The 16,254-nt window shown below is 33.2% G+C and overlaps 1 protein-coding gene across 1 annotated transcript; it reads left to right on the top strand.

Annotated features, from left to right (window-relative positions):
* Window positions 1-14,986: 14,986 nt before the first annotated feature.
* On the top strand, window positions 14,987-16,030 carry LOC115889753. The gene has a single exon (XM_030909820.1). The coding sequence runs from the start codon at window positions 14,987-14,989 to the stop codon at window positions 16,028-16,030; it is 1,044 nt and encodes a 347-aa protein (XP_030765680.1).
* Window positions 16,031-16,254: the final 224 nt, after the last annotated feature.

Raw genomic sequence — 16,254 nt, 5'->3', positions numbered from 1 at the left:
CTTTGTTGACCATAACTTCTTTGTTTCTTTTTTTTTCAAAGACCTACATAACCACCAGCTTGTCTTTGATAGGATAGGAACATAGATCTTCCGGTTCTAGCTTTATTTTTTCAAATAGAAAGTGTCCATTGTAATCCTGAGTCTCGCAGTGAGACATAATGCGCTCTGCTGTTTCAGGAACTTTAAAGTTTTGAGAGTCTGCAGCAAATACTTTCTTGATACAGGTTGAGCTTGTTGCCAGTTGGTTACCACTAGGTTGCCATTAGGTTGGCACTTGTGACATATATCTTCTCAAGAAACCTGTAATGTGCCCTTTATTTCTGCTAAGCATTAACTGCTAGCTTATTATTTCTGTTAGCTTTTGAACACAGCTCCTGTGTGATTTTAGAATTAGGGCCTTGGATAAAGTCATTGCTCTTCTTGTGCTCCTGTGTTTTGCGTGATCCAGGATTTTACTGCACTACGGCCATACATTTGGTATTTCCAGTGCTGGTTTTGGCCCCAGGGAAGATTCTGATGATCCTTGTTTTGCTCGTGCATCGGATTTTTCGTTGTCTTTGATATTTTGTTGTTGTCCTGCACCCAGAGTTATTTAATTCTGTTCCTTTCTGCCAAAGTTCCAAGTTCATCCAGGCCTATCCAAATGAGATTCGATGAAAAGGTTGGGCTAATAAGCACCTTAAGTGGTGCTTGATTGTCTGAGCATACCGGGTGCGTGCGTCTCAAAAGTAGCCCACCCCCTATAACTTTTTTATTTTTTCAGATAAACAGACGAGATTTGGTATGTTAGTATGACCTAAATTAGGATTGATTGACGCATTCAATTGTTTTTGGTCACTTCCTGTTGCACCGGAAATGACTAAAATGATGATTTGTGAATGGCATCCTCGGTATTTTTTTTACTTTATTCGATAGAAAATGACATTCTGAATAGAATGACATATCATACGTCAACTTTTTACTTTCTCACTTAATAAAAAATCGTATTTTAAATTTCTCCATGGATTGCCATGGCTATGTTAAAAATACTAATTTTTAATCAGGGAGCCTTGGAAAAATAGATTGACCGTCTAATGCTTTTAGTGTTTTGTCCTGGCCGGTTAAAAGATGCCCAAATCGTATTTTTAATCATATCTCAATTTTTTCAAATGGAACGAGTGTGGCTCATTAGCATATTTGGAGAAAGTATTTTTTTACGAATAATTTAATGTCATTTTCTACCGGGTAAAGTAATAAAAATACCGAATTAATTTAAAAATCAAAAGTTGTAGTCATTTCCGGTGAAACAGGAAGTGACCGAAAACAATTGAATAATTAATTATTGATAGATTGATAATTAAACTATCAATTATTGCTAGTTTAGTTTAAATTTGATATAAATGTTTAAAAATGGCATATGTAAAACAAAATGGTTAACTACCTAACCTAATCTTGAAATCAATAAAGTATAATATATTTCTGAGATCAGAAAAAATATTACAGTTGAGGGTTGGAACCTTTGGTGTTAAACAGCAAAATAAAAACACTAAATCACCACAATACACCAAAACACCTTTTCTTTTTACACTGGACGCGCGTTTCGCTAACCATGTTAGCATCATCAGCAGATAATTATAAACTAAAGTACAATCTACAAGTTGAGCGTTTATATACTCGCCCAGTGGGCACCGAGTGGGCGTGGCAAAAACTAGCCAACCGAGTCAGAGCCAAATGAGTGTAACAGTTAGATTTCCGCCACTAGAGTAGTAGGAACAAAGAACTTGAAGGAATTGGACCGTTGTCTCTGTTCATACTATCTTTACATTTATTAATTCTGATGCTTTCATATGCATCTAATTGCCTGTAATTTGAGACTTGTTTAATTAATTTTAAATTATTAAGATCTATACAATGTTCTTTATCAACAATATGTTCGGCAACGCTAACCAATATAACCATTTATACAACCATACATTTAGAACAATATTAACAACAATTCACCGGGAAAACAACAAGCACATTTTCGGATGCCGCGTTGAAAGCACTTGAGGCAACGAAAAACACGCCTATGACGATTCTTCATTGTAGACTACTCAATATATTAGAGCGGGGAACAAAGTGTCGCTGAACCATATTCGTCGGTATCCATATACCGAGACATGTCGGCCTAGAGGGAAACGAACGTGCTGATTCCCTTACCAAAACTGGTGCAGGTTCAATACTAGAGCAGGTTCGCCGTTCGTAGACCCAGAACAGACATTTAGCGTTCCAAAAAATATCGTAAGCGACAGGCTCTGGAATGGGTTGGGTGCGATGTTTCGGAACTGGAATGACAGTCCAAACGTAGAACAGGAGAACTCTTAAAGGCTGGTAGGAATGGAGCGCTTACGCTCACTGCAGTATACACGGGCCACTGCCGGCTGAGATCACACCTACAGAGGATGGGACTGGTGGAAGACGCCGAATGCTGACTCTATATGGAGATGATGAAACAATGAAGCACGTTATGTGTTCTTGTCCCGCTAGGTGCAGGACCAAGTTTGAGATGTTTGCAAAACCACGCTAGACCTAGGAGACATATCACCTTCGGACATAACAGCCTATGTTAAAATGTTTGGTCTTAAGGGTGAACATTAACACTCTTTTTCTATTAAAGAGCTTGTAGAACCTGAGACACTATACACTGTAAAAAAAAATGAGTGAAATTTCACTCAGATTTCACTCAATACTTTCTCAATTTCTGTCCACACCCGATTGAGTGAAATTTCCACTCTACAGAACCGAGTGAATCTTCAATTCTCAGAGTGAAAAGCACTGAGTGTTTTCACTCAATCGAGATTAGACAGAAAGACTCCTTTTACTCATTATTGTTTACCTTGAGTAGGATTTTGATCGATTTTGATAATTTATTCACTTTAAAATGAGTGAACTCACTAAGTGTTGAGTTCAAGACACCTTTTATTGAGTGACTTTTACTCAAATTTGTGTTACACTTAACTCGATTAGTACTCATATCTGAGTATTAATTTCACTCAGTATTGAGAAATATATTCTAAATTATTTTTTTAAAAGCTATATGTAAGCTAACTTGTTATTTTATAACAGGTGGGCAGGTGCCTTTCAAAGGTAAGTTTCAGTTTAGGACATGGTCTCGAACATGTCCATTTCCTAAAATTCACTTTTGGGAGGCATCTGGTCACTTGTAATAAAATAACAAGTTAGCTTACATAGCTTTTAAAAAAATCATTTAGAATATTTCGTTTTTTTTAACAAACCAAATAAAAAACTGTAGAACCTTCAAAAATATTTTTATTTGTCATTTTTATTTGACAAAAAAACAAATAAAACCAAATATAACACTATTATTATAATATCAAAAACATTTTAAAAAGTTTTCAACTCTTTTTGGAAAAAATACAGGAACTTTTTAAGCTAGATGTCTAGAAAAGTTGCATCACATCGCAAAAATCCGCTTTATTAAGAGCATTCGTCAGCTCGGCTACCAACATTCTCGAATATTTCTAATTTCTAAACTAACTTTTAATAACGAAAATCCTCCGGAAAATCCAGATACTTTTCCTCCTGAAAATTAAAAAAAAATGTTATTCTGCCAAATGTTCCAGTTCCCAGTTCCAGATTGAGGGAAAGTACCTAGATTTTCGCTACGCTAATTAGTCCAGGAAACATCCGAGCATTGCGGCAATCAGTAGACGCAGTCGAATTTGAATATATGTTAGGCGGATTTCTGCGATGTGAAAAAAAATGTTCTTAACATAAAACATATTTAGGAGTTATGAGTTCGTATTCGCTTCACCACGCCACGCGGCCACTGTCACACTTTACATCACACACACACACATACACCTATACACGTATGACCATATTTGTGACAACCGTGCAGTAAAGACATTTGTGGTAGCATCTCTATTTTTGTACGAAATGATACGAACTCGCTGTCCACGACCTAAAAATATAATTTATATGTCTATACACTCCACCGTAAGAAAGTTATTGGCATTTATTAATTGTGGAAACCTGTTCCACAAATATTATAATTCTAGAATGTGTATTTGTGCTACCACAAATACCTTGCACCATAAAAGTGTGTAATATAGATACCACAAATATACAAATTTCAACTTCCTGTATAAAGGACTCCACAACTATTGTCGAATGTGAGTATTTATCAATTAACCTTTTAATATAAACATTTTAGTAATTTCCGTGTAGGGTAGGTACGCTGATTCAGAATTAGTGTTTGTGGATGCTACATATTGCTATTTGGAATCATTGTTTTTGTTCAAGCAGCTATATTATATTATCACATATTTACCGAAAAAAATCGTAACGTACCATACGATCGAAAAAAATACGGTGTCAAAGACGGGTGAGGAATGACAATCAATAATTATTATTATGAGCGAGGTCAAGTCCTAGATCTCCATTTACTTGGCCCGTACTATTCTTTATTTTTTCATGGCGCTTACTGCCAATTGACTTTAAGAAGGTTGTAATTTATTTTTATCTTAGTAAAAATTATTTTTTAATAATGCAATTTAAAATTCGAGAAAAAAATACTTTTTTGGAAGTAGATTTGTGAGTCTGGAAACATTCAATCATTTTTTAGATGTTAGAAAATTAGTATTAATTTTTGATAAGTTTTATGTCAATTTTTAGAAACTAGCGTCTAGAGATTGACCTCGCCGAAACTAGCAACTATTGTCATTCCCCAGGCGTCTATGACGCCGTTTCTTTTTCGATCAAACGGTATTTCTAACCCATTGTTCACAAATATTTAGCCAATACAACTAACGATATAAAAAAAACTTTCACTCAGTGTAAGTAGGGTTTCCAATTATTTCAAATCTCGGAATAAGAACCTATAATCTCGGAATCGCGGGGATCAGAATGAGAAATTTAATCTAAAGAAATATTTAATAAAAATGCAGCTACATAATATATCAAAAAGAAAATGAGGAAAGAGCTTTATTAAAATAGAATAAACAAAGTAATTTTCCATATGTAGTTAGTAAAAAAAAATAAAATTCTTGTTGCAAAAAAAATATAGCAAACACGGAAATATAACACTTAGATATTGACGTTCGGCTTACAGCGCTTTCAGATGGAGCGGACCGTCCGCGCGGATGTTTTTTCAAGATAGCTCATCCGGACGGAGCATATGCGACCCATGTGAAATTATGTTCATTTAAATTCATGGACCTGGCGGACGGTCCGCGTAGACGCTCCGCTCCATCTGAAAGCGCTGTAATAGAACTCGCGGACGGTACGCGCGGCCGCTCCGCTCTATCTGAAAACGCTGTAACAGCTCTTTCAGGACACAGCGCGACCGTACGCGCGGAGCGTCCGCACGGATATTTTTTCAAGATAAGATAGCCGTCGATGATCTCATCCGGACGGACAGAGCATACGCGCGACCCATGTAAAATTGTGCATTTGAACTAGTGGAACACGCGGACGGTACGCGAGGACGCTCCGCTCCATCTGAAAGCGCTGTTAGTACAAATAAAATATGATATTTGAAAGACTAACTCGAATCATTTTAGATTGGGCATTAAAATTTGTCAACATTTTCGGAATCCCGGGATTTAATATCGGTATTTCGGGGATAAATATACACCGGGCATCCGGTTTGGAAACCCTAAGCGACCGACTATCATATCATTTAGAATACGTTCGGGATTTTCCTCGCGGAAAATTTTAATATGATATGGTAATAATATATAACTAATATACACTATGTGTCCGGATTGTCTTTACAAGAGGAAAAACATATTTATTATTAATATTTTGAGAAAAATGCATTCTTAATAAAAATTTTTGCTTGTTCTAAAATGGTTAATCCCGTTTGAAAATGATAAACATGAAAATATCGTTGATTTTTTCTAAGCCCTAAAAATGAAAACGAGTTTTTATGGTACGAGTAATATAATTTAGATTTCATTCTTTGATAGATGAGAATTATGAATTTTGATTAATGACATATGTTTTGCTATTGTTAAGGTATCACATTTTCCGATGACCATTATCATCCTTTCCGTAGCATTCAACTAAATAAATTTTGTGTTTCTTTATCATTTTAAGACGCAAAAAATATGACGTTAATTAAAATTCTATCAATAACAACAAAGACCGAAAACCATAGAAACGCGATTTGATTTTTAAGACTTTCAAAAAATTCAACCATATTTTCAGTTTTTTTTTTAATTTTCTCTAAAACGGTATGGAAATTTGGAAAAGTATAAACGGGATTAACCATTTTAGAACAAGCAAAAATTTTTATGACGAATGCGTTTTTCTCAAAATATCAATAATAAAAAAGTTTCTCCTCTTGTAAAGACAATCCGGGGACCTACTGTATAATTAACCTTTTAATAATATATTATGATATAAGGGTGTTCCTCAATGAGATTTAGAGGCGACTCTTGAGTTAATTTTCCGCCAAAACGATTCTAGGAACCTTGTCCACTCTGTATCTCAGTTATCAAGTTGATAGGTTTAGGAACTAGTTTCCTGTGAAGTTTTTTTTCTTAAAATTAACCAATAATTTTCCTCGTGAACCCAACTATTTCATTAAGAAACACCCTATATATATTTTTATTAAATATTCTAGGATATATTATGTAGTTTTTTTGGCGCATTTATATTTATACAAAGGAGTACCTGAAAGACAAGATAAAACCGATCAAAATTGAATTGTTTTAAATGGAGAAACTCATAGCAGATATTGATTCTAAAAAAATTTTTTGATTTGATTCTAATCAATTTTTTTTGGAATTTTTCATTTAACGTACCATACACTGATTCAATTACTTTTGAATTATTCATGTTTGAAAATTATATTTTTTTAGTATTTCTTAGATTTGTCTTTACCATTAAATATTAACAGCCAAACCAGGTTGTGTCTATGTTATTATATCGTTATTTAAAAGTCTTTCATAAGGCACATGAACTGCTTTTCAAAATCTGAAAATGTCAATTTTCAAATGTAATTAATTAAAAACAGTACAATAATTATTCATAATATTAAGTTAAATGAATAATACTTATTTTTAATTAAAATCATAATATATCAAAATACGGGGTGTTCCATTTAAAAATGCATTTGTGTTTGTTCATGCGGAGTAAATGATTGAAAATCTACCTTATACAGGATGGATCCTCTCATACATAGCTCCAAGGAGAACGGTAGTTTTTTATCGAAATGAGATTTTGGCATCAAAGTTGTGTTTTTTCTAACGGAACACCCTATATATTAATTGATTTTTGGATTCTAGCAAATAAAAAATAATGGTAAGTTTTATTAAAGAATCTAAGAATTTTGACATATTTCACATTTTTTGAAAACGAACAGTAAATTTTAAATTTCGATAACAGCTACCTAAATTTTAGTTGATCTTGTATAGCCTGATATTTTTACAGTAACTATTGTATGTTAAACCAAATTGAAATTTGACTCGAAAAGTTATACAGTGAAACCAAATTAATATGGAATATTAGTCACTTTTAAAAGCAAGTTACTCCTTTATTTTAAAAGGAACATCCAGTATATTTTTCCGGTGTTCAGTAGGGAATTTGTATATCTTCAAAATATTATTAAGGTTACCAACCCCTTAGACAAAGATTTTCTTAGATATTTTATTTTTTATGATTTTACGTCAGTAGATCTTTATTATTTGAAGAAATCTAGGGTGGCTGTGTGATGTTACCTTTTGTTAATTTAACAAAAAATAAAGATTGTAGAGTAAAATACTCAACGGTAATAAAAAGATACATGTTTAAAACATATTTTAATTATGACAGAATTAAAACTAGACATAAACCTACAATTATGTGACAAAAATGAAATCAAATGCTCAAAATGCTTCCCTTCCTGTTAACTGACAAACAAAAGGATCTTTTCATTTTAAAAGGCATATGTGGAGTTCTGCCTAGAAGAGCAGCTACAATAATTTCTCTCATGTTGTCGACAATAGTTGGTCGAGTTTTGTAAACACTGTCTTTAACATATCCCCATAAAAAACCAGACTAGATAAAATCATAAACATTTAAGTATTCTATTAATTGGTGAACGCACGCAAATGCAATCTAACTTAACAACACCAACTAATAGAATCATATTAATTCTCTCTGATGTAGGATAAGTTTGCATTTTCGGCAAAGTTCTGAGAAATTTTTGTGTGTTTTAACTGACACAAAATGATAACTAGTTGTTAAAGTTGGATTAATTAGACAGCTATGTTGAAGTAACGTCAGACATATCAGAGCCACCTAGATTTTATCAAATAATAAAGATCTACTTAGATCAAATCATGTAAATGAAAATATCTAAGAAAATCTTTGTTTGAGGGGTAGGCAACCTTAATAGTATTTTGAAGAGACATGAATTCTCCAATATCTGGATAATACATTGGGTGTTCCATTTAAAATAAAAGAGTAACGTTCTTTTAAATGTAACCAGTGTTCAATATTAATTTTGTCTCACCCTGTATAACTTTTTGGATCAAGTTTTAATTTGATTTAAAGTACAATAGTTAATTTAACTATATATTAGGCTATACCGGGTAAATTCCAATTTAGGTAGCTTTTATTGTAATTTTAAAATTGTTCTTTATTTCTAGAAAATGTTAAATATGTCAAAAACCTTACATTTTAGTTATGTACTTTAATTATAAAACTCACCTTTATTTTTCTCCCAGAATCCGAAAATCGATTAATATATAGGGTATATATATAATACATTACAAAAAATAAAACTTTGATATGTAACTTTTTTTGGGGACACCCTGTAGAAGTCTCTATATTTTTAAAAAGTGCTCTGAATTAAACTACATATGCTCACAAAATTTCATTTCAATACAAACTGTCGTTCTCCTTAGGGCCTCCGCGACGTATGAGAGGCGCCACCCTGTACATTCCCAAATATTTTTTAAAAATTTGGGACGCAACAGAAAACATAAAAGAATAGAAATTAAATATGGTGTGTATTCTGAATCGGTACGTTTCGGGAATGTACGCATCTAAACTCCGGGTTTACCACAAATATGAGTGTGTAGAAAAATGTAGATGGCGCTGCGATACAGGGAAGTTTAGGTTACCACAATTCTGAAAGTGTGTGATACCAATAAATATTTGATTTGTGGAAACTTACACACGTAATTTTCGGATCTAGCCGACCAGACTAATTTTGACCCGAGGATACCGAATTTGCTATCAGAAAATTGTGGTATACGCGTGTAGGTATACCATAATTGAGACGTATGTCACAAATACTACTACTGCACACACAAGGTGTCACAAATATGGTCACACATACACACACACACACACACACACTGATAAAAAACACGTAAACACTTTCTGCGAGCGCGCTTCAGCTTCAATGTTTCTGGGTGTAAGACTCAAGAAACATATAATTGGTTTCATGTATTTATACAATTTCTGATTTGTTAATCCATGAGTTGTGATTTTTGTCTAGTCCCAACCATTTTACGTAGACTTTGTTTCCCTTCCTTCGCAAGATTTTTTCCACTAAATACACATCAGGATTCTTCTCTATAGAATCCACCTTGAATAATGTTTTTGTTTTCGTCTTCAATAATGTATGTTATGGGATTTGTTAATTTCACTTTTTTAATTTGAAATATTTCATTGTACCAATTAGGCGTATAACCCTTTGTAAATAATTCCCTCTGTTTATTTATTCTAACAAAATCTCCAACTTTAAATTTCGAACTATTAATATCCACCATTTTTATGTAAGAATATACGGTATCTAATAAGTTCTTTTCATGTTTTTTATTAATATCTATAGGTTTCATACCGGTTGTACTATGTTTTGTATTATTATACTTTAAAGCTACATCTTTAAGTATACCGGTCCATTTATAATTTCCATTTAAACTAAATAATTTCCACATTATATTTTTTAAAGTTCTATTAACTCGCTCTACAATACTAGCCTTCAGATTGGAATAAGTATTATAATGATTTATTTTGTATTGTGTCATCAGTTCTCTAAAATCCTTATTGAAAAATTCCTTTCCCATATCGGTTTGTAGATTTTTTGGTATATTCGGTGCGGCTCCTTCAATAATATTTTTCATAGCTGTAGTAACATCTCGTCCACTTTTCGATTTGACCGGCTGCACCCAAACATACTTAGAAAAAACATTTATTACTACCAGGATATATCGATAGCCTCTGTTCATTTTAGCGGAATCATTTCTACAAGGTCAGCCTGCCATAAATCATTCAAAGCTTTCACTGCTACGCAGCGCCTTCTGTATTTCTTCCTAGCAGGTTTATGTAATTCGTTTACGACTTGTTCTTTAATTGTACCGTTCATAATAAATAATCGATAAAGTGTTTGCCTCCTCTTTGACAATAATTATCGGACATTGCATTATTAATTCACCATAAAATTCTTTTATTGTACTACCACTCGTTGGATTCTGATGAAAACTAACAGAGTCTCCTTTTTTAAAATGACATTATCGAGAAGATTCGCCCTCCTATCATTAATTTTTTAATAAAAATTTTGTAGGAAGCTAGGAAGTCAGTTTTTTATAATGCGTGAATCATTTAAGGGAAAAATAATTATTATAAAAATGAATTATAATAATATGTAATATATAATTTTTATTTAAAATGTGTGATCCAAACTTGTCGATAGTCATCGTTGCCACATACTAAAGAATAAAAAACGCGAGTAAAAGTATTTATTCAATAATATTAGCCTCCCGCAACTCCTCAAGAATTGAAATTATTTCGTTATTATGTCCTGAATGACCAGCCATTTGTGACGAAATTAATAGTTTTAACCGTTCAACTAATTCATTAATATCATCGTAATAGACGTAATTAGTTTTTTTCTTTGAGAAGTTTAACATATATGGTATGTTCTTCTTCAATCGTCCCGCTCCTACTTTTTTTCTAACACTACTTTGTTGTCTGGTTTTTGGTCTTTGAAGGGACGGTGGCAAAGGTTTATTAAATCTAGATGGCATAGTGGGTTCACTGGCTGTTCGTTCTTTGATAATTCCCTTTTTTACTAGAAACGGTTTTATTATTGTCAGATACTTTGAATCGCTAGTTCCTTGTATCTGATTGTTTGCATCATGATTTCTCCTATAGGCGTTTGTCCGATTTAATATGTCCATATAATTTTCCAGATCTTGACTTTTGTACTCAAGTGGTTCTTTAAAAAATAGCAATTCATAGAGACCCGGCGTTCCCTCATACCTAATATTGTTTACCTTGATATCGGGGCCAACGAAATCCACTAAACTGTTACCAATTTTCCATTTCTCTGTGTCAATGTCATGCACTAATCCGTGAGTATGATCCAGTTCTCGTTCGCTCTTTATGGACATATCTACGAAACTTCTAACTAGCGGATGAAAAGATGCAAGATATTGTTCATAGCTTTCACTTTTTGTAAGTTCGAGAATATTTTGCTGTATGTCAGCAAGGGAAGGTTCTTGAAAAGTTTCATCATGAGGATCGCTCTGCGTGGGAGGATTATTATAATTTGTAAAAAATACATCTTCATCGTAATCATAACCAGAAAGATTAGATATCTGCTGTTGAGGGGGAAGGTACTTTCTATAAATATTTGTGTCTCGTGGCCGATTTTTAGATATTAAAAATGATTGATCGTAGTCATTATTTTTTCCAGCTCTTTCTCCTCATCTTCCTCCCCCTTCTCTTTCTTTATACCTGTAGCACTAGCTTCCGATTTAATGTTCTTGATTAATTCTCGAAGTGGTTCCGTTATAGGTTTAAATTCTTCATATCGACGACTCTCCGATTTCACACTTTCTGACTTCAATTGCCTATATTTGCGTTTTACTGCTTTTCTAGCCTTAACTAGTTCCTTAGCCGTTTTTTCATTCATAATATTATTGTTGTTTATTAAAAGACTTAGCGATACATACTAACAATATTTTATATCAGTTACTTACATATATATGTTAAAAATAGATAAATCTGTCAAAACCCTGTCTGTATCGACCATTATTTATTGGACAGTCTTTGTCAATAACTACAAAATCATATTTATTTTTCCAGCACAAACCACATAATTCTTTAAATTGTAAGAACGACATATCGGTGTTGACATGATCATCGTAAATGTGTTTCAAATTTGTACTGTCTTGCTTGAATATGATCAGTAAATTGGCATTATCTCTTACAAGTTGTTTAGGTATTGATGTGTACGTTTGACAAGAATAGAGACAATCAATGTTATTGTGTCTTCCAAAGGAGAAATATTCTCGAAGTATATTTTGATGTTCACATATGATATCGTCAAAAATAACAATTGAGTTATTTTTTATGTCATTTGGAAATAAGATACTTTCATTGTCCGATCCCTCAAAATAGCCAATTTCTTTAAGTGACTTCAGTACCTTTCTTAAAAAATCATATTTATCTTGATATAGCGTTTTTGAATAAATATACACATTTTCAAACCTTAAACCATTAATATCGGTTAATAGCGATATCATAATATTTGTTTTTCCACAACCTGACGGACCAATTATCAATCCTCTTTTACAAGTTCCGCCAAAAACTGGCCCATGTTTTTGAAATTTATTTTCAATTATATCATAATTTTTGACTGTTAAAATATGTGATTGTTTTTTAACTCGCATATTGCACGTGATGCACATTCGATGTGTGATCGAAAAAACGCCTATATAAGCACTGAGTGCTAAGTTACCTTTCAAATTATTATATACAGTAGAGTAGTAGTAACATATATTGAGATATAATGATAAATCACAATTTATCGATAAACATTCCGCACGGAATGGTCAAACGAGAAGGACGTGGCATATTGAACACATTAATTAATAAATTGCCTATTGAATTACATATTCCAACTTATAATTATTGTGGACCAGGAACAAAACTCAATAAACGACTTATACGTGGTAATAGAGGTAAAAACCCCTTAGACGAGGCCTGTAAGCAGCACGATATTGCCTATTCTTTGTCTTCGGATTTGAAGGCGAGACATCAGGCCGACAGGATATTAGCGAACAAGGCAATAGATCGATTGAAGTCATCAAACGCTTCTTTGGGCGAAAAAGCCGTTGCTTGGAGTTGCGGGAATAATGAAGGGAAAGTCAAAATTAGGAATGGATATTATTCGAAAGAGACCTGGAAAAAAACCCAGCAGCAACAACAAGAAATTGGGAAAAGGAATATCTTTTGCAGCAGCTGTGAGAAGAGGTCGTAAGGGTATAGCCGGTAAAAAATATAAAAGTATTAACAATGCAATTAATGATGCCCTAGTGTCGATTAAAAAAGGCAACGTAGCTGTACACAAACCACGCTTCCGAATTATACCTGTACCGAAAAAAACCGGTGGAATATTACCTCTGATTCCATTGTTTGCTGGTTTGTCAGCTCTAGGAGCTCTAGGCAGTTCCGCTGCAACTATAGCTAATGCTATTAATGTGGCAAACAGTGCAAAATATAAGTTAGCCGGACAACAGAGACACAACAGAGAGATGGAAACAATACCAATTGGAAAGGGTTTTTTTCTAGGTCCGTATAAAAAAGTGTGGTTTATATTTAAAACCATATTCAAATAACCATTAGAGATGCTACCACGCAACAAACCTCTCTCCAATTTAGATATGTATAAGTTTGTGAAATTGTTGAAAATACCAAATTTTCGAGGCATTTTTATGCGTGATAATTTACCAAAAAAAAATTAAACAATAGGAGTCGGGGATTATTAATTTAGATCGTTCTGTTGGAGAGGGTACACATTGGACGGCCTACATAAAGCACAATAAGAACATAGTTTATTTCGACAGTTTCGGAAATTTACCACCACCAATGGAACTTATAACATATTTTTTTAGCGATGGTAGCAAAAATAAAATTGTTTATAATCCTGATGGGTATCAATCGTTTGATTCATTTAACTGTGGCCATCTTTGTTTGAAATTTCTTTATAATAATAAGTAACAAGTATTTATTGTAAGATTATTGTCACAAATATTTCATAGAGTGAACAACAACACTAAGAATATAATGTCTTTTACAATTGCACTATCTGCACAGTCTGCAACACTAAAATCCGATTTTCATCCACCAATATACCTGGATCCAAATGCAGAGTATGTTATTGGTCTCACAAATTTTGAAACATTCAACGCTATTCCAAATATTGATGAGACAAATAATAAGATTTTCTACGGCAGTAGTGGTAAAGATTATATAACAATACCACCGGGCAGTTATGAAATTCAAGATTTAAAGAGGTACCTTGAAGGGGAATTTAACGAAAAGTCCATTACATTCAAAGTATTTCCCAATAACAACACTTTAAAATCGGTCATTCGTTCAACCACAGATATAACATTTAAAGATAGGACAATTGGAAAAATTCTAGGCTTTAACAATGGAACTGTAAAGGGAGACGGTTTTGATCATATGTCAGACATTCCTGCCGAGATTATAAAAGTCAACTCTTTGTGTATCGATTGCAGTATTGCTCAAGGTTCCTACCTTAACGGAAAACCTGTACACATAATACATCAGTTTTTTCCCAACGTATCTCCTGGACACAAGATAATCGAGTCACCACAAAATATTCTATATTTCCCAGTCACAGTTAAAGTTATTGATAAAATTACAATAAAAATTATTGACCAAGACGGACAACTTGTCAATTTTCACAACGAAACCGTTACATTACAATTATTGCATATTAAAAAATATAATGGCAATTTTTTATGATAAAATAGGAGCGATACATTCGCCAACATTCGAAACAGTAACGACGGCGACGACGACGACGACGAAAAAAAAAAGGACCCTCCTTATAAGAAGGTCACTCGGCGGAAAAAATACTCAGTTCAAAAGTTGGCACCCAACGATTAACAAGTGCTAACAAAAATTTTTTAAAACCGCTGGGCTTTAAAGTGAAACACATATAAAAAGAAAATGGACGTGCCCAACGTAAATGAAAATAGTTCATACTGAGTTCCATTCTTACGAACCATATTTGCCTATGAAACTGGGCAACAACGATGAAATTATAATTCCAATCCATGAAATCGATAAATATACTCTTCCATGTGATAGTTATCTGGACATTGAAGGAAAACTAACAAAATCCGACGGAACAATTTCAACAGCAGCTCATTTAATAAACAATGGAATAGCTTTTCTCTTTAGAGAGTTAAGATATCAATCAAATGGAGTAACAATAAATTTTGTGAGAGACGTGGGTCTAACCTCAACCCTAAAAGCCTATCTATCCTACAATAGAAACGAGTGTACAAGATTAAAAAATGCTGGTTGGAATCCACTTGAAAGTAATAATAAATCCGAGAATAAATCATTAGTAAATATTAAGCATGGATCATTTAACGTTTGTATTCCTTTAAAGTTCCTCATGGGATTTTTTGGGGATTATGAAAAAATTAACTTGAATTGTAAACAAGAGCTGATATTAATTAGAGACAATTCTGATACTAATGCCATTATAACAACCGATAAAAATGAAACAGTAAAAATAATTTTAGACAAGTTAACGTGGAATATGCCTCACGTATGTGTAGGAATTCCTCAAGAATTGTCACTTACAAAACTAATTGATCGCAATACTGATATTGTTATGGCATTTAGAAGTTGGGAGTTAGTAGAATATCCAGAACTTTTGAAAACAAACCGACATAATTGGTCCGTTAAAACATTTACAAAAGTTGAAACACCCAGACACATAATTCTAGCATTTCAAATTTCGAAAAGAGATGAAAAAACGGAAGATGTGAGTCAGTTTAACGATATTGGGCTGAGAAATGTAAAAGTTTTCCTAAATGCCGAACGCTACCCATATAACGATCTAAATTTAGATATGGAGAATGATAAATTTGCCATCTTGTATGACATGTATTCGCAATTTCAGTCAGCCTATTACGGTACAAAACCCGAACCGGTTTTTGATCCCGCAAATTTCACCACAACTAAACCAAACCAAACTCGCTCCCATTGTCTATATTAATTGTTTATATCAAAAGGACTTTTTACAAGCGGGCACTCCAGTTATCATGAGAGTGGAATTTGATTTGAAAAAGGACCTAGATAAGAATACATCAGCGTACTGTCTCATCTTACACGATAAAATTTTCAGCTATAATCCCCTAACAAAAATCGTAAAACAATTATAAAACCTGTTTAAAAACGAAAATCAAATTCATTCTAGTATAGGTTTTCTCTCAGAGTGTA

The sequence above is a fragment of the Sitophilus oryzae genome, unplaced genomic scaffold (assembly GCF_002938485.1).
Source record: "Sitophilus oryzae breed Bouriz unplaced genomic scaffold, Soryzae_2.0 scaffold_846_pilon_pilon, whole genome shotgun sequence".
Taxonomy (NCBI): domain Eukaryota; kingdom Metazoa; phylum Arthropoda; class Insecta; order Coleoptera; family Curculionidae; genus Sitophilus; species Sitophilus oryzae.
Note: the sequence above shows the minus strand (reverse complement) of the source record. Positions and strands in the feature narration are given on the sequence as shown.